This window comes from Chiloscyllium punctatum, chromosome 52 (genome assembly GCF_047496795.1).
Source record: "Chiloscyllium punctatum isolate Juve2018m chromosome 52, sChiPun1.3, whole genome shotgun sequence".
Lineage (NCBI taxonomy): Eukaryota > Metazoa > Chordata > Chondrichthyes > Orectolobiformes > Hemiscylliidae > Chiloscyllium > Chiloscyllium punctatum.
In genome coordinates this window covers 17683517-17702336 of record NC_092790.1, presented here as the reverse complement: position 1 = coordinate 17702336, position 18820 = coordinate 17683517, and the positions used below count along the sequence as shown (strand labels likewise).

General features: G+C 41.8%; 2 protein-coding genes across 2 annotated transcripts in view; one reads left to right on the top strand and one right to left on the bottom strand.

The window, feature by feature from the left end:
* Positions 1-18820, bottom strand: part of LOC140470706 (histone H3) — a 375678-nt gene that overhangs the window by 145026 nt on the left and 211832 nt on the right. The gene's annotated exons all lie outside the window — the stretch shown is intronic.
* Positions 18342-18759, top strand: LOC140470882 (histone H2B type 1-O-like). The gene has a single exon (XM_072566828.1). It carries the CDS (start codon positions 18357-18359, stop codon positions 18735-18737), a length of 381 nt encoding a protein of 126 aa, XP_072422929.1. The 5' UTR covers positions 18342-18356; the 3' UTR covers positions 18738-18759.

The following is an 18820-nucleotide window of genomic DNA, read 5'->3' as shown; positions in this document are numbered from 1 at the left end:
CTGTTATGAGTCCTAGTGGTCGCAGTAGTCTGGCTGTCAGTTCCGAAATGCTCTTAATGTATGGTAGTGTGGCTAGTCCTTTGGGTTGCCGCATGTCCTCGTTGCTTGTCGTCTGTGTGTGTGGCTACTAAGGATAGCTGGTCGTGTCGTTTCGTGGCTAGTTGGTGTTCGTGTATACGGATAGTTAACTGTCTTCCTGTTTGTCCGATGTAGTGTTTTGTGCAACATGCAACAAGCAACATGAATTCGACTGGGACAACACTACCATTATAGGGCAAGTCAAACAGAGAACAGCCAGGGAATTCCTAGAGGCATGGCACTCATCCACAGACTCTATCAACAAACACATCGACCTGGACCCAATATACCGGCCACTACAGTGAACAGCTGGAACTGACAACCGGAAGCGGCAGAGACAGGCCACTATAAATGCCGGAGGAAACAGCACAGAAGCGCTTCACAGGAGGCTCCCAAGCACTGAGGATGTCACCTAGACAGGGGACGAAACGTTTGCAAGACAAATTCCCAGCTCGGCGAACAGAACCACAACAACGAGCACCTGAGCTACAAATCTTCTCCCAAACTTTGAACTGACAGCTATGGATAGATAAGGAATCTTTCACATGCACTCGCATTAGATTATCCCATTTATAGAGCTGTTGGTTAGTATCTGGTTCTCAGTGAATTGGTACAGATTGTTTTGATACAATCACCAAAGAGCAGCTCAAGTCTAGAATCGAATCAGCCCTGTGGTCCTGTTGGAATTGCTGTCTTGAAGGAAAACAGCCAAATGATTATTAAATTATTTCATTGACTTAATGTTGATTGACAGATGATGTCTCTTCTGTCTTCCTCCAGACAATCACTTGAAGGACCAAGACAGTGTAATATGTCCTCGGGACAAAGCCAAGTGTGATCAGTTCCTTCTAACAAACAGCAGGTATGTTACTGCAGTCAGACTGAAGAACATCCTTTCCACAGTTACAGAGCAGATTGAATTAGACACACTTTGACTCAATTTCCAGAGAGAAATTTTCAAATCAAGAGGAATTACAATTCGTTTTCTCCCTCACCATTCTTTATTATTGGCAAATGGGGTAATGTACATAGTTATAATTCACAGCCATAGAATTATAAAGATGTACAGCACATAAACAGACCATTCGGTCTGATCCATCCATGCCAACCAGATATCCAACACTAATCTTGTCCCGTTTGGCAGCACTAGTGCCATCTGCCAGCACTTGGCTCATATTCCTCTATTCATGTAAGCGTCCAGATGCCTTTCAAATTTTGGAATTGTTCCAGCCTCCACCACTTCCTCTGGCAGCTCATTCCACATACACACCACCACCTGCATAAAAATGTTGCCCCTTAGATCTCTTTTAAATCTTTTCCCTCTCACCTGAAACCGGTGCCCTCTAGTTCTGGACTCCCCCACCTCAGAGAAAATACCTTGTCTATTTCACCTATCCGTGACACTCCTGATTTTATAAAGGTCAGAATTTTATAAAGGTTATAAAATTCTGTAAGGTCACCCCTCAGCCTCCAACACTCCAGGGAAAACAGGCCCAACTTCATCAGCCTGTCCCTTTCGCTCAAATACTCCAACCCTGGTAACAAGTTTGTAAATCTTTTCTGAATGTTTCATGTTTCACAACATCCTTTCGGTAGGAAGGAGACCAGAACTGGACACGATATTCCAAAAGCGGCCAAACCAGTTACCAATTACCACAACATGACGTCTGAACTCCTATATTCTATAGGTAAAAACAATGACTGCAGATACTGGAAACCAGATTCTGGATTAGTGGTGCTGGAAGAGCACATCAGTTCAGGCAGCATCCAAGGAGCAGTAAAATCGACGTTTCAGGCAAAAGCCCTTCATCAGGCTTTTGAAGGGCTGAACTGCTGTGCTCTTCCAGCACCACTAATCCAGAACCGCTATATTCTATGTTTGGACCAATAAAGAAGAGCATACTAAATGCCTTCTGCATTATCCTATCGACCAGCGATTCTACTTTCAAGGAACTATGAACCTGCACTCCATGGTCTTTTTGCTCAGCAATACTCCCCAAGACCTTACCATTAGGTGTATAACTCCTGCCTTGATTTGCCTTTCCAAAATGAAGCACCTCAGATTTATCTGAATGAAACTTCATCTGCCACTGCTCAGCCCAGTGGTCTATCTGATCATGATCCTGTTGAACTCTGAGGGAACCTTCTTTGCTGTCTACTACTATGCCAATTTTCATGCCATCTGCAAACCTTTTATGTTCACATTCAAATCATTCATATATGTGATGAAAAGCAGTGAACCCAGCACTGATCCTTGTGCTTATGACAGATCATAGGTCTCCTGTCTGAAAGGTAACCCTCCACCACCACCCTCTCTTTCCATGTTCAAGTCAATTCTGTGTCTAAATTGCTAGTTCTCCCCAATTTTCATGTGATCTGACCTTGCTAACTAGTCTACAATGTGGAAACTTGTTAAACATCTTACTGAACTACACATAGATCACGTCCACCACTCTACCGTCATCAATTATTGAGTCAAAGAGATGTACAGCACGGAAACAGACCCTTCGGTCCAACTTGTCCATGCCAACCAGCTATTCCAACCCAATCTAGTCCACGTGCGAGCATCCAGTCAATATTCCTCCAAACCCTTCCTATTCATATATGAATTCAGATGCTTTTTAAAATTTGCAATTGTACAAGCCCCCACCACTTCCTCTGGCATTTCATTCCATGCACCTACCACCCTCTGCATGAAAGCTTTGCCACTTAGGTCTCTTTTATATCATTTCCATCTCACCCTAAATGTGTGCCCTCTTGTTCTGGACTCCCCCATCCCAGGGAACATACCTTGTCTGTTTCTCCTATCCATGCCCCTCATGGTTTTATAAACCTCGATAAGGTCACTCGTCAGCCACCGATGCTCCAGGGAAAACTGCCCCAGCCTATTCAACTTCTCCTTCTAGTTCTAATCCTCCAACCCTGGCAACATCCTTGTAAATCTTTTCTGAACAGCATACACTTCTGATAGGAAGGAGACCAGAACTGTACACAATATTCCAAAAGTGGCTGAACCAATGTTCTGTAGAGCTGCAAAATACACTCAGTACTCTGACCAATAAAGGAAAGCATGCAAAATGCCTTCTTCACTATCCTATCTACCTGTGACTCCACTTTCGAGGAATTATGCATCTGCACTCCAAGGTTTCTTTGTTCAGCAACACTCCCTAGGACCTTACCATTAAGTGTATAAGTCCTGCTAAGATCTGTTTTCCCAAAATGCAGCCCTTCGCATTTATCTGAATTAAACTCCATCTGCCACTCCTCAGGCCTTTGTCCCATCTGATCAAGATTCCATTATAATCTGAGGAAACCTTCTTCGCTGTCCACTACACTTCCAATTTTGGTGTCACCTGCAAACTTACTAACTGTACCTCCTATGCTCACATCCAAATCATTTATATAAACAACGAAAAGTAGTGGATACAGCACCGATCCTTATAGCACTCCACTGGTCACGGGCCTCCAGTCTGAAAAACAACCCTCCACTACCACCCTCTGTCTTCTACCTATTGAGCATTCAAATGGCGAGTTCTCCCTGTATTCAGTGAGATCTAACCTTGCTAACCAGTCTCCCATGGGGAAATCCTCTTCGTTACTTCTTCAGAAAACTCAATTGAGTTAGAGAGTCATGGTTTCCCATGCACAAATCCATGTTCCTTTTCCCGAATCAGTCCTTGCCTTTCAACATACGTATAAATTCTGTCCCTCAGGATTCCCTCCAACATCTTGCTCAACACCGATGGCAGGCTTACCAGCCTAAAGTTCCCTGGCTTTTCCTTCCCACCTTTCTTAAATAGTAGTATCACGTTAGCCAATCTCGAGTCTTCTGTGACTATCCTGAAAAATATCCCGGCAAGGGACTCAACAATCACTTTGGTAACTTCCCACAGAGTTCTAGGATATACCTGATCAGGTCCTGGGGATTTATCCACCTTTATGCGTTTCAAGACATCCAGTACTTCTTCCTCTGTAATATGGACATCTTTCAAGATGTCACCATCTATTTCCCCACATTCTATATCTTCCATGTCCTTCTCCACAGTAAACAGTGATGCAAAATACTCTTTTAATATCTCCCCCATCTTCTGTGGCTACACACAAAGGCTGCCTTGCTGATCTTTGAGGGGCCCTAATCTCTCCCTAGTTACCCTTTTGTCCTAAATGTATTCATAGAATCCCTTGGCACTTTCCTTAACTCTGTTTGCCAAAGTTATCTCATACCCCTTTTTTGCCCTCCTGATTTCCCTCTTAATTATACTCCTACTGCCTTTTCCTCTTCTAAGGATTCACTGGATCTCTGCTGTCTATACTTGACATATGTTTCCTTCTTTCTCTGGTCCAAAACCTCAATTTCTCTGTCATCCAGCATTCTCTACACTTTCCAGACTTGTCGTTCACTCTAACAGGAACAGACTGTCTCTGGACTGTTGTTATCTCATTTTTAAAGTTTTCCCATTTTCCAACTGTTCCTTTACCTGCGAGCATCTGCTGCCAATCAAAGTTTGAAAGTTCTTCCTAATATTGTCAAGTCCATTGATATTTACACCATTTTTCAGAATTCTTATCTGAAATAGAAGCCCAGCAAAGGCATTAAATCTACATTTAATATGACATTTTTAAAATTAAAATCAAGATGGAAAAGAAAATCAGACTGTAATATAATTTCAAAAACCTTGTATAACACAGGTGTTAAATACAGAGATAGAAGGAAACCAGAAAAAAGTGACCAATTTACAGGATGAATCAGTGTTATTAAGTTTATTAATGTTTGGGCAGGACAGAGTTAACCCTTTAATGAATAGTTGTCATATATAGTCACATGACAATTAAATAATGTGAATTCCAAACACCCATTCTGTGCCAAAATCTGACAAATAAAACTGCAGATGCTAGAGGCTGGAAAGAAAAGGAGAAAGTGCTGAAGAAAAACTCAGCATATCTAGCAGCATGTGTGGAGAAAAAGCAGAGTTAATGTTTTGGGGCCAGTAACTGTTATTTAGAACTGAGTTTCTCCAGGAATTTCTGTTTTTATTCCTGACAATAGAGAATAATTACTGTAGGCATACACACGCAGACACAGACACAGCAACTGACTAATTGACAATTAGTTCAAAATACAAACATCATAACTGCAGAGCAGGATTAACAGTTCCATATACACTGCAGGCAACAGAAAATCAAAATGAATATCATTCTCCCATGAAGTCATTGTGGTCTGCAGCAGTCAGAAACATCCAGCTAACAATTCGACTCCCATTTCCATCAGTGTCATGGTGGCAGAGGAGCTGCCATCCCACCTTTATCACAATATCATTCTCCATTTCTCCAACAGATTTTTTTATCTTCATCAAAAGATTGCCATTGTTTCAAATTAGCTTTCATCTTCTCCAAATAGCCCTGCATTCCTATGAAATCTGATATAAAATGCAAGAAATCTCAATACCATTCTCTCAAATACTCAATGCGATCACATAATCGTAATTTGAAACAAGAGTAGAAAAGTTTTAATGAAATGATAGAACTTAGAACATGACAGCGGAGTACACTATTGCATTTTCATCCATATGTTTAATCAATGACCATTTAAAAGCCCTTAAAGTTGGCAAGTCTACTACAGTTGCAGGCAGAATATTTCACGCCTCAATAACTGAGTAAAGAAAAGAGCTGTACAAGAAGGACGGATTGCACCTAAGTTGGAAGGGGGCTAATATATTAGCAGAGAGATTTGCTAGAACTGCTCAGGAAGATTTAAACTAGTAAGGTGGGGGTGGGACTCAGGGAGATGGTGAGGAAAGAGAGCAATCTGAAACTGGTACAGTTGAGAACAAAGGCCAGTCAAACAGTTAAGGCAGGCAGGGACAAAGCCGAGAACAAGGCAGGACTGATAAATTAAACTGCATTCATTTCAATGCAAGAGGCCTAACAGGGAAGGCAGATGAATTCAGGGCATGGTTCGGAACATAGGACTGTGATATCATAGCAATTACAGAAACATGGCTCAGGAATGGACTGGACTGTCAGCTTAATGCTCCAGGATGTAAATGCTACAGGACAGAAAGAGAGGAAGAGGAGCGGCATTTTTGATAAGGAATAGCATTGCAATATCCTTCGGCACTGTCCACAACTCCAACCTCCGTGTCATCCGCAAATTTACTAACCCATCCTTCTACACCCTCATCCAGGTCATTTATAAAAATGATAAACAGCAGTGGACCCAAAACAGATTCTTGCAGTACACCACTAGTAACTGAACTTCAGGATGAATATTTCCCATCAGTCACCACCCTGTGTCTTCTTTCAGCTAGCCAGTTTCTGAACCAAACCACTAAATCACCCTCAATCCCATGCCTCCATATTTTGTGCAGTAGCCTACCATTGGAAAAAATACTGAAAACACCTTATCTAATACTTTACTGAAATCCATATACACTGCATCAACTGCTTTCCCCTCATTCACCTGTTTGGTCACCTTCTCAAAGAACTCAATAAGGTTTGTGAGGCACGACCTACCCTTCACAAAGCCATATTGACTGTTCCTAACCACCTTATTCCTATTCAGATGATTATAAATCCTGTCTCTTCTAGCCTTTTCCAACACGTTACCCACAACCAAAGTAAATGCTACACTGGTCTATAATTACCAGGGTGATCTCTACTTTCCTCTTGAGCAAGGGGACAACATTTGTTACCTTCCAATCTTCTGGCACTATTCTTGTACACAATGATGACCTAATGATCAAAGACAAAGGCTCTGCAATCTCCTCCCTGGCTTCCCAGAGAATCCTAGGATAAATCATATCTAGCCCAGGGGTTATCTATATTCACATTTTCCAGAATTGCTAACTCCTCCTCCTTGTGAACCCATATCCCATCTAGTCTAGTAGCCTGTATCTCAGTATTATCCTCGCGAACATTGTCTTTTTCAAGTTTTGTGGTTTTCCTTGATCCTTTCTTCCGAAGACTTCTCTTGTCCCCTCCTGGCTCTTCTTAATTCTCTCTTTTGGTCTTTCCTGGCTAGCTTGTAGCTCTCAAGCGCCTTAACTGTGCCTTCATGTCTTATCCTAACAGAAGCCTCCGCCTCCTTCTTGACAAGAGATCAACTTTCTTAGTAAACTGTGACTCCCTCAGTCACCCCCTTCCTCCCTGCCTGACAGGTACATGCCAATCAAGAACACGCACTAGCTGTTTCTTGAATAAGCTCCACATTTCAATTGTGCCTATCCCTATGCAGTTTTCTTCCCTATCCTATGTATCATAAATCTTGTCTAATTGCATCATAATTGCCTTTTCCCCCAGTTATAAATCTTGCCCTGCAGTATAAACAGATCCCCCTTTCCTTCATAAAGTAAACATAACCGAATTGTGGTCACTCTCACCAAAGTACTCACCTACCTCCAAATCAAACAGCTGGCTGGGTTCATTACCCAGTACCAAATCCGTTATGACCCCAACCCTGGTTGGTCTGTGTACATACTGTTTCAGGAAACTCTTCTGCACACATTGGACAAAAACTGACCCATCTGAAGTTCTCAACATATAGTATTTCCAATCAATACTTTGAAAGTTAAAGTCCCCCATAACAACCACCCTGTTACACTGCTCCTATCCAGAATCATCTTTACAATCCTTTCCTCTACATCTCTGGAACTATTCTCAGGGCTATAGAAAACTCCCAACAGGGTGACCCCTCCTTTCCTGTTTCTAACCTCAGTCCATGCTACCTCATTAGAAAAGTCCTCAAACATCCTTGCTGCCACTGTAATACTGTCCTTGACTAACAATGCCACACCTCCCCCTCTTTTTTTTTACATCTTCTCTGTTCTTACTGAAACATCGAAATCCTGGAATCTATGACAGCCATTCCTGTCCCTCCTTGATCCATGTCTCTGAAATGGCTGCAACAGCAAGATCCCAGGTACCAACCCATGCTGCAAGTTCGCCCACTTATTCTGGATGCTCCTGGCGTTGAGGTAGACACACTTCAAACCACCTTCCTGCTTGCCGGTGCACACTTGTGACATTGAAACCATATTTCTGACCTCACTACGCTCAACCTCTGGGCACGGGAACTACAATTTAGATTCCCATCCCCCTACTGAATATTTTTTAAACCCCCCCCACCCCCCGATGAGCATTAGCAAACATCGGCTTGGATATTGGTATCACTTTGCTTCAGATGTAGACCATCATTTTTGTAGAAGTCCCACCTACCCCAATTATCGAGGTAGCCAAACCTCTCCCTCCCACACCATCCCTTTAGTCACGTGTTCCATTCCTCTCTCTCCTCTCGCTATCTCGCTGGCATGGGCAACAAATCAGAGATAACAACTCTTTGTTCTAGCTCCAAGCTCCCACCCTAGCTCCCTGACTTTCTGCCTTAAATCCCCATCCCTTTTCCTACCTATGTTATTAGTACGTTTGTGGAACACAACTTGGGTCAGCTCCCCCTCCCCTTCAAGGATCTTGAAAACACAATGCGAGACATGAACTCAGGCATCTAGGAGGCAACACACCAACCATGAGTCTCTCTCGCTCCCACAGAACCTCCTATATGTCCCTTTAACTATGGGTAACCCAATGACGAATGCACTCTTCCTCTCCCCCCTTCCCTTCTGAGCAGCAGGGACAGACTCTGTGCCAGAGACCTGTACCCTATGTCTTACCACTGGTATGTTCCCCCACCTCCCCCACTAACAGTATCAAAACGGTATACTTGTTATTAAGGGGAATGGCCACAGTGGATCCCTGCACTGTCTGCTGGTTCCCTTTCAGCCCCCTGACTGTAACCCATTGGCCTTTCTTCTTCTACCAGATATGTGACTATCTCTCAGTAACTCCTCACAAGATAATATAGATTCCGAAAGCTGCTCATTTATCTTTTTACAAGAATAATTCAAACATTACATTCTTCAAAAAAATTTAGTTTGGCTGTTCCAATTTCCACCACTGCATGAGAGGGGGTCGTGTCTTTTTGTGGCTAGCTAGCCATGGACAAAACCAACGTCATCTATAAAATTCCATGCAAGGACTGCCACAAACACTACGTAGGACAAACAGAAAGAAAGTTAGTCACCAGGATTAACACCAGTTAGCCACAAAAAGACACAACCTCCTCTCCCTCATAGTCCTACACACAAATGAAAAAAACAACCATTTCGACTGGGACAACACATCTATCCTGGGACAGGCTAAGCAAAGACATGCCAGAGAATTCCTAGAGGCCTGGCACTCCAACCATAACGCCATAAACAAGCACATAGATCTGCATGCCATCTATCAACCCCTCAGAAAACGAACAGGAAATGACATCACCACAAACCCCAGGAACCCCATCCAGGAGAAAGATATAAATAGAAAGCAGGAGACAACAGATTCGCTTCACTTGGAAGTCGCCACTGATGATGTTATCTGGGCCAGGTAATGAAACGTCTGAATATCAAACCTACAGCTCAGCGAGCAAACCTACACCCTAAACCTCAGCCTGAGCTACAAACTTTCACAAACCTTGCGATCCCCTAAACTGCTTTCCCTACACATTCAAATTGTATTCTCTAGTCTCAGACTCACCTGCCATGGAGAGAAAGATTCTCACAATCTACTCTGTCTGCATCTTTCACAATTTTATATATCTCAGTCACATTCTTCCTCAACCACCTCTGCTCAGAGGAAACCAAACCCAGCTCATACAGTCTCCCCTTTTGACGGAGACTTTCCATCCCACTGCATCCTCTCCAGCCAATCTAATTGTGTGACAATCAGAACTGCACACAGTATTTGATCTGTTTTACAAAGGTGGAATAAGACTTCCTTGCTCTTATATTCAACAGCTCCGGTACTGAAGGAAAGCATTCTGTATGCCTTCTTCAGCAGCCTGTCTGCCTGCACTGACACCCTCTGTGGGGTCGGGTACGTTTTGGCACTGCCCTTTTGGGACCGATCATTTGGCCCCGCCGTTTTGATTCTAAACTGTTTTGGCGCTCATTACTTTGGCACTGAGCTGTTTTGGTGCCAGTTCAGAATAAAAATAAAAGTCTTGTTTGGTGAAAGAAGAGAGGATGACTAATGACCCAATGTAATTTTCTCAACTAGCAAGTTGATAGTCAAAGCTGTAATGACCCGCTGTAGATTCAAATCTCGTTTTGTAATCATTTTCTCATTTAACAATTGTTATTAGTCATCTACTGCCTTGATGGTACTTAAGCCCTTCTGTCTTCACATTGGAAAGCTGTAATACAATTTTCTTTCTATTTTCTTGGAGAGCCCATATCAGAAATGGCTGAAAACATTCCAAGCAAAAAAGACAAACCAAAATTTTCACAAGATGGTTATCTATATGTTTGATAAATATAGCAAAACTTAGAAATTCCTTTTTATAATAATTAGGTTAAAATAATGAATAAAAAAGAATCAGATTTCTTTTTTACAATGCAATAAAAACAAATTACTTACGGGCTCTACAAGACTTTTTTCTATTCTGAATTGATGCCAAAACAGCTCAGTGCCAAAGTAATGAGCGCCAAAACAGTTTAGAGCCAAAATAGCGGGGCCAAATGATCGGCGCCAAAAGGGGGGTGCCAAATTGTCCCATTCCACCTTCTGTGGTCTATAGACTTGTATACCAAGACCCCTTTTGTCCTCCGTACTGCCGAGGGACCAATCCTTCATTGTGTAATTCTTTGCCTTATTAGACCTTCCAAAATGCATTACCTCACAGTTATCAGGATTAAATTCCATCTGTCATTGCAGTGCCCAATGTACTCATACTGAAGCCTGAGACCATCCCCCTCACTGTCAACAACATCGCCAACTTTCACGTCATAGAACGAAGAACAATACAACACTGGAACAGGCCCATTTCACTCCAAGGCTGCACTGACACATATAACATTTCTGCACGAAAAATTCATCTGTAAGCTTACTAATTATACGTTCAACATTCATATCCAATTGTTAATATGTACATAACAAGCAGCAAAGCACTAATCCCTGGTTGCAGGCTTCCAATCACAAACACAACCCTCCACCATTATAGTTTGCATCCTGGCTGCAAGCTCATTTCAGATCCAATTTGCTTGAGACTCCAAGAGCCGAGTTTGGACCAATCTTTTATATGGGACATTGTCAAAGGCTGTAGGGGGTGGCCTGTACCTGGCCAGAATAGAGTGGCCCATGTCTGTTAACACAAACTGATCTTTAAGAATTAAACAGCAGGATGTGAAATGCAATGGCAGGCAGAAACTACACCAAGCAGCCTACTCGCACAGTAAAGCAGAATGATACCATTGAACAAGCCATTCTCAGGACAGTAAAAAGGACCCAGCCTGTTCCCATTCGAAATAGTTCTGACAAACAGACCGAAGATCCAATAAATGAGTAACTCCAGCCACATTAAATGAAAGGGTAATTGTCCCAGTTAATGAACAGATACCAGATGCTAGTTAAAGCCCATTAATCCCCTAAAACAGCTGAGGGTGCAACAGGTAGAGTTATCTTATCGTACTCAGTTTCTTAAAATAAGTTAGAATATTAAGAATTAGGTTCTCGTAAAGAGACGTAGCATCATCACCGTAGTTTCCAGCATAAAAAATAGTTGCATTATACTAAAGCATAAAGGGGAAAAGAAGCATCTAAACCTGGAAGTGAAGGTAAATTAGCTTTAGGTAATGACTTCTCATACACCCAAAACACAATAGATTGCTCACAGCCCATTAATCACAAAGTGCTAATGGTTGGGATAGCTAAATTACTTTATATTTTGTAGCTGAGTTTTTATAACAGAAATTAAAATTACAAGTCTGTGGCAAGTACGTCAAAACAAACTGTCCTTTTGTTTTTCTTCATATACTCCCCACTGTCCGAATTATATTAGAGGAGCAATTGACCTTGATAAAATGGAAAACAATGAATAATAGCATTCAAGCTGTCCTGAGAGAGATAAGCTAGACTGAGAGAAACCCAAGGGTGTATAGAAAATAACTTTAGAATGTGAATGAATAGGATGCATAGAAAGATCGCAAGGCCTAGACGTTACAGTGTCTTCTAAACGCTGAGAGGTCAGGGGATCCTGGGGCAGTCCATAGAAATGTCCATCATTGATTAGGTGTCTCATTGAATAGGGTATGCAAAGTAAGAGGGAGGAACATCATAATCAAGTTGTATGTGATTGTTATCAGAAAGTTTATAAACAATATTGCTTTTTATTGTTAAAAAAAAGTGTGTCATGGACCTCTCTTCTGAGGCCAGTCCCTGGGGAAGATCATTTGGCCCTCTCCCTGCACTAACCCATTTCTGCTTGAATAAGCACCTACCACTTGCCTAAATGCTGCCTGCCTGTCTGCTGAGTCTTTCCTCCCGGTCAGGGGTTATGCTTCGACAAAGGCCTTACAGCAGTCCATGTAAACCACGTCAACTGCACTACTCTCATCAGGATGTTCCATTGCCAGGACTGGAGGTTTTGAGTTTGGGGGAGAGGCTGAACAGGCTGTTGCTTTGTTCCCTGGACTGTCGGAGAATGAGGTGTGACCTTTGTACAGGTTGAGAAAATTATGAGGGGCATGATAGGATGAATAGCCCTGGTTGTTTTCCGAATGTGGGTGAGTGCAAAAATAGAGGGCACAGGTTTGAATTGTGGAAAAAAGATTTTAAAAGGGCCTGTGGGGTTACTCTATGGCATAAAGGGTGGTGCTTGTATGAAATGAGCTACCAGAGGAAGTGGAGGTGGTGGGTACAATTACAACCTTTTATAGGTGCCTGGATATATATACAAGAATAGGAACAGTTTTGATGGATATTCGCCAAATGCTGGTAAGTGGGACTAGCCATGATGTGGAAGTGCCAGTGTTGGACTGGGGTGGACAAAGTTAAGAATCACACAACTCCAATTTGTCGTACACCAGGTTAATTTGGAAGCACCAGCTTTCAGTGCACTGCTTCTTCATCACTCTGAAAGCTAGTGCTTCCACGTAAACCTGTTGTACTATAACCTGGTGTTGAGATTTTTAACTTAAATGGGACAAGGTCCGATTAGGATCTCTGGTCAGCATGAACAGCTTGGACCAAAGGATCTGTTTCTGTGCTGTATAACTGTGTGCCTCTCTGAAGGCCATATCTTGATATCACTACTCCCAGTTAGACTCTGCACTATCAGAGGTGCAAAGGTCCATTGCTTTTAGCTCCTTGACTCTGAAGAACAGTACAAATCCTTTCTGTGACAATGTGCTGTGTTTTCACTTGTTTGTGAATCCTACAGATACAGTCAAAGAAAATAAGATCTTGCCCATTCACTTCAGGAAACATGAACTGAAAACTCTCTCGTTTTGCCAACTGGCTGCCCATTTAACAGCAAATATTTAAACTGCTCAGTAGCACAATGCAGGAAGATTGAAGCAGGATCAATCGAGTGTGGGCATCTTTCATAACAACCGTTCCTTTCAAAAATCATTTTTATACAGAAAATCAGTGCATGTGCACAACAGCCCGAGTAGTCAGCATTAAATTTTAGTTTCCAAGTTTTTCACTAGACAACATGGCTCTAATCTGTTGACAGTCTGAGCAGAGTTTTGAAGGACAATAAACCATATCACAGTCCCATTAAATAGCACAAACTGACAGGTAGAGAGTACTTCCCAAGTACACAAACCGTACAAGTGAGTGGAAGAAACAAGATTAGTTCTGCATTCACAGAGAAGAACAAACAGTTGCAGACTGCACCAGTTATTGTCCTTATTTAGGTAATGAAGGACTTGAAGGAAACTGATGATTTCTGGACACAACAAAGCGTGAGATGGTGCCATACACAGTGGGGTACAGAATAATTTGCAAAACACAGAAATACTGTCAGGTTAATAGGTCCGTAGGCAAAAATAGAAAACTCGAGCCTTCTAGGATCACATGGCTGGAAGAGCTACCATTTCCTTAAATTAAACAGGAACGGTAAGAGTGAAGTATGTCAGTCCCAGTGTATAAGAGAACTTCCTATAGAACTTTAATGCATAGTATAATGTTGGTCAAAAAGTAAACTCCACTTGTTTATTTGGAAATACTGAACCTATTGCATGCTAACAATTTATTCCACTTAAATAGGGAAAGAAGGAAATAAGTATTCAGGTTAATTATTGCTCCAATTATCTCATCATGGTTTAAACTTGCTATCTGATTCTATGACTATACGTAATTCATGTATCAATTCTGTTTGTCCAAACTGAAGGAATTAGCTAGCATGTCAAGTACCAGATTGAAACAAATATTACAATTTAATTTGTTTCCACAAAGTGAAAACAGAACACATTTGTTCTGACTGAATGAATACTTTGTTTCAAGTGGTCCAAAGGGAAATTAAATATTTATGTGAAAAGGTACACATTTAGACAGATCCCCAAAGATTATTGTATACAGAATGCAAAAGCTCTCATAAAGTGGTCTTGTTATAAACATGTGAACAATAAGTTCAAAATGCACATTCAGAATATAACTTACAATCATAAACTGTACCATAGAATAAAAGTTGTGGAAATTATCCAAATTGCTTTACGCTGTCAGAAACTGCAAATGGTATATTAATAAAGTCTTACTTTCAATTACAGTACATAAAATTTCTCCAGTGCAGATAGAGTTCATTTGGCCCATCCCCCAGCAACAACTCACCAAAGTGGATCCCAGCCAGGTGTAGACCTCTTCCTATCCCCATAACTCCTCATTTACCATAGTTAACCCACTGACACTGCACATCCTTGAATACTACTGGACAATTTTGGCTAATCCAGCTAACCTAAACATGTTTGGACCATGCAAAGAAACTGGAGCACCCAGAGGAAACCCATCCAGGCATGGGAACAACATGCAAACTGCACACAGGTAATGAACCAAGGCTGGAATTGAATCTGTGTCCCTGACACCACTATGCCACCATGCAACCCTGGTGATGGCAATAGATAAAATCTTACTCATGTTGAGCAACAGAGATTTGAAGTAAATAGAGCTGCTGCAGTTTCTGCAAGTGTCATGTTAAACAGAGACAAATATGTAAGTACACTCACTTATTCACAGAACACAAACTGACAGGCACAGATACTTTCAGATACAGATGCACTCATCCATTCATATAGTTGAAGCTGTCAGGGGTAGACTGTTGATTGCACAAACACATTCACATTGCAGAAACAGACAGGTACATTCTGACAATACACTCATATTCCCAGAGCAGAATCTCACAGGTATATGATAAGTACATTCTTATATTCACCTCGAACCTAATGAGACAGATTGATAACTAAAATCACATTGACATTGCAAAAGCTGTCAAGTAAGGACTGATAATGACACACTCATATTCACACAGCAGAATCTGACAGGGGCAGATAGATAATTGGACTGTCATCTTCACATCACAGAAACTGACCGGGAGAGATAGATAAATAGGTTGTCATATTCAAATTGGAGAAACTGATGGGCAGATCAATAACTATACTTCCATATTCACAGATCCGAAACTGACAGGTACAGATGGATGGGCAAAAGTCAGGACTGTAGATGATGGAGATTAGACTTGAGAGTGATGCTGGATAAGGACAGCAGGTCATGAAGCATCCAAGGAGCAGGAGAATTGACGTATTGGTTAAAAGCCCCTTTATCATTGATGTATAACTACATCAATACATTCACAAAGCAGAAACTGACTGGGAAACATTGATAACTACACACATGCATTCGTGTCACTGAAAGCAACAAGTATATTTCAATACGGACCCCCACATGTTCACTTAGCAGAAGGTGGCAGGTGGACATTGATAATTTTGTTCACATTTCAACAATGCAGAAACTGACATGGACAGATTGGTAATTAAACTATCACATTCACAGAACAGAAACTGACATATTCACACAGTAGAAACCAACAGGTATAGAGTAATAACTTCACTCAAGTATGCACATAGCAGAATCTTACTGGGACAGAGTAATACCTGCACTCTCATATTCACATTGCAGAAACTTCGAGCTGTAGATTGATATATAGGCTCTCATTGCAAGTATAAAATGGTTGGGCGTATTCTCACTGGAGATTTGAAGAACAATTTTTGATCTTTAGGGCAAAAGAAAATGATCTGAAGGGAGTTGACAGAGTTGATGCTGGGAGTATGTCACTGCGCATGAGAGAATCCAGAGTAAGGGACACAGGTTTGAACAGGAAACCTTCTGTCTCAGAAAGAAATGTAGAACATTCTCCCCTTGATCTGTTCCACACAGAGCAGGTGGGGTTGGGTTATCAGATTAATTTATGCTAATGTAGCCATATCTTTTTTGATACATAAGAGTCTTTGGTTATGGGCACTAACCATCAAAATGAGATGAAGATCATAACCAAAGCCTTTGTGATCTGTTCTCATGACAGAGTACACACAGACAGATGAAAATGCCACAGACTTCTCATGCTAATTAATAACTACAGCAAAGACACTGTATCTGCATGACAGGAATGGGAGGCATCATTCACCATGCACTTTATCTGTAACTTACTGATATGTGTGTGCTCACAGATCACATACTAATCGATTCAGTTATATGTTACCGAGACGTACCAGGGATGGAGTGAAAAAAGATCATCCATTTCATCAGAAACTTTGAGATGTTGAGATATTTGCTCTCTGACATGCCAGTGATTGACTGAAATTGAGTAAACACAAGATTAGAAACAACAAACTGGCAGTTACAGCATGAAATACTGCGTCACTTGCAAAGTAATAAATTGTTAGGATATAATACAACTATTGATTAGCTAGAAACTAGCATAAACAATGTCACATCAACAGTGACATTGCAGATATTGTCAGTAACAATGTACAAAGAGTTATTCCTTATTGAAATGCTGGAGTTAGAATTACAAACTCAACTTCAATTTGCAGAAGTAGATTTTCATAGAGTATGGGAGTGGAAGGTAGTGAGTCGTACCTGAGTCTGTCCAAATTGGTATCTGGCACATTCAAAATTGTAGGTACTACATGAAACACATCAATAGATGACACCTACAGGGTAAAACAACAAGTTACACTTGAGTTACAATCCAGTAACATACTGACATGTAAAGACTGTGAAATAGAGTTCACAAAAATACATCCCAGAAACAGGCGGGCACAGATTGGTGTCGAGAGTGTGGTGCTGGAAAAGCACAGCAGGGTCAGGCTACATCTGAGGAGCAGGAGAATCGATGTTTCGAGCATAGGTCCTTCATCTCGACGTTTTGGGCATAAGCCCTCCAATCCCCAGCATCTGCAATCCTCACTTTCTCCTCGGGACACAGACTGGAGAAATATTTCTAAGTGGCTGGCAAATCGTGTAATGTTTTACCGCTTACATCAGTGTTTGATGGTTACTGAATAAATCCTGTCTTGAAGGAACACTAATTGACTATTACACAAAGGACCAGAGCCTCAATGGACAGGTGTTGACTTAATGCCAAATGTGTAAATGAGGGCACGATAGATACAAAGTTAAAGTGACATATATATAACATGCTAACAGTTGCTGGTTAACAGGTATTCGCGTAATTCTATAAATCCCTACATGAGACTGCAAGACGCCTAAATGAAAAGTGCAGCGACGTGGTTCAGTTACACTGCAGGTACTTGCAAAGCACACAGTATCAGTCAAGGTCTCAGAAATATATTCATCCCACAGTCAAGACGCGACTCAAGAAAAATATTACATAGAAACTTTTTCTTTTCATTTCTCTTCAACTCCGTGCAATTGAGAACGAGTTACATCAACCCCAAGTGTAGAAAACACTCACGGTCAGGTTCCAGTTGATTGTGTAACTTGACAACAAATGTAATCACTATTTCAAATGGATGGAAGTTTTTTTTTCACAAAGTGGCAAGTTCTGCGTTAATTCCAGCCGATACAGAGGACCACAAACAGACACGCGGAGCTGCAAATACACCTTTCCACTCCCACATCATCACAACAACGAGCAAAAGGAAACCGAGCCAATACCACAGTCACTTTCTGTATCACAGACACGAAACAAACCTCCCTCAGTCAGACTGACAGGAACAGAATCACCATCCACTTCACATTTCATTGCAGATTCTGACTGGTCCACATTGCATACCACTCAAACCAATCAGAGAGACTGAGATTTGGTTAAACATGTCAGTGTAACCTACCCAATCGGGAATCAGGATTTACCCCATCCTTCATTAGCATTGCTGACGTCTTCAGTCTATAAAAAGGGAGCTCCGAGCCCGCTTTTCCTTATTCTGTGTCTGATAGTGAGTGTTGCTATGGCTGATGAGAAGAAAGCTCAGCAAACCGCCAAGAAGGGCGCGAAGAAAATCATCAAGAAGGCACCAGCGAAGGGTGGCAAGAAACGGAAAAGGTCCAGGAAAGAAAGTTACGCTATCTATATCTACAAAGTGATGAAGCAGGTTCACCCCGACACCGGCATCTCCTCCAAGGCCATGAGCATCATGAACTCGTTCGTCAACGATATTTTCGAGCGCATCGCGGGGGAGGCTTCCCGCCTGGCCCATTACAACAAGCGCAGCACCATCAGCTCCCGGGAGATCCAGACCGCCGTGCGGCTGCTGCTGCCCGGGGAGCTGGCCAAGCACGCCGTGTCGGAGGGTACAAAGGCGGTGACCAAGTACACCAGCTCCAAGTGAAGGACCGCACTGCACTAAGATAAAACACACATCCACAACCCAAAGGCTCTTTTAAGGGCCACCCACAACTTCCCACTGAGCTG

Coding starts and splice junctions, on each gene's coding strand:
- LOC140470882 (XM_072566828.1), top strand. CDS start 18,357: ATGGCTGATGAGAAGAAAGCTCAGCAAACCGCCAAGAAGGGCGCGAAG.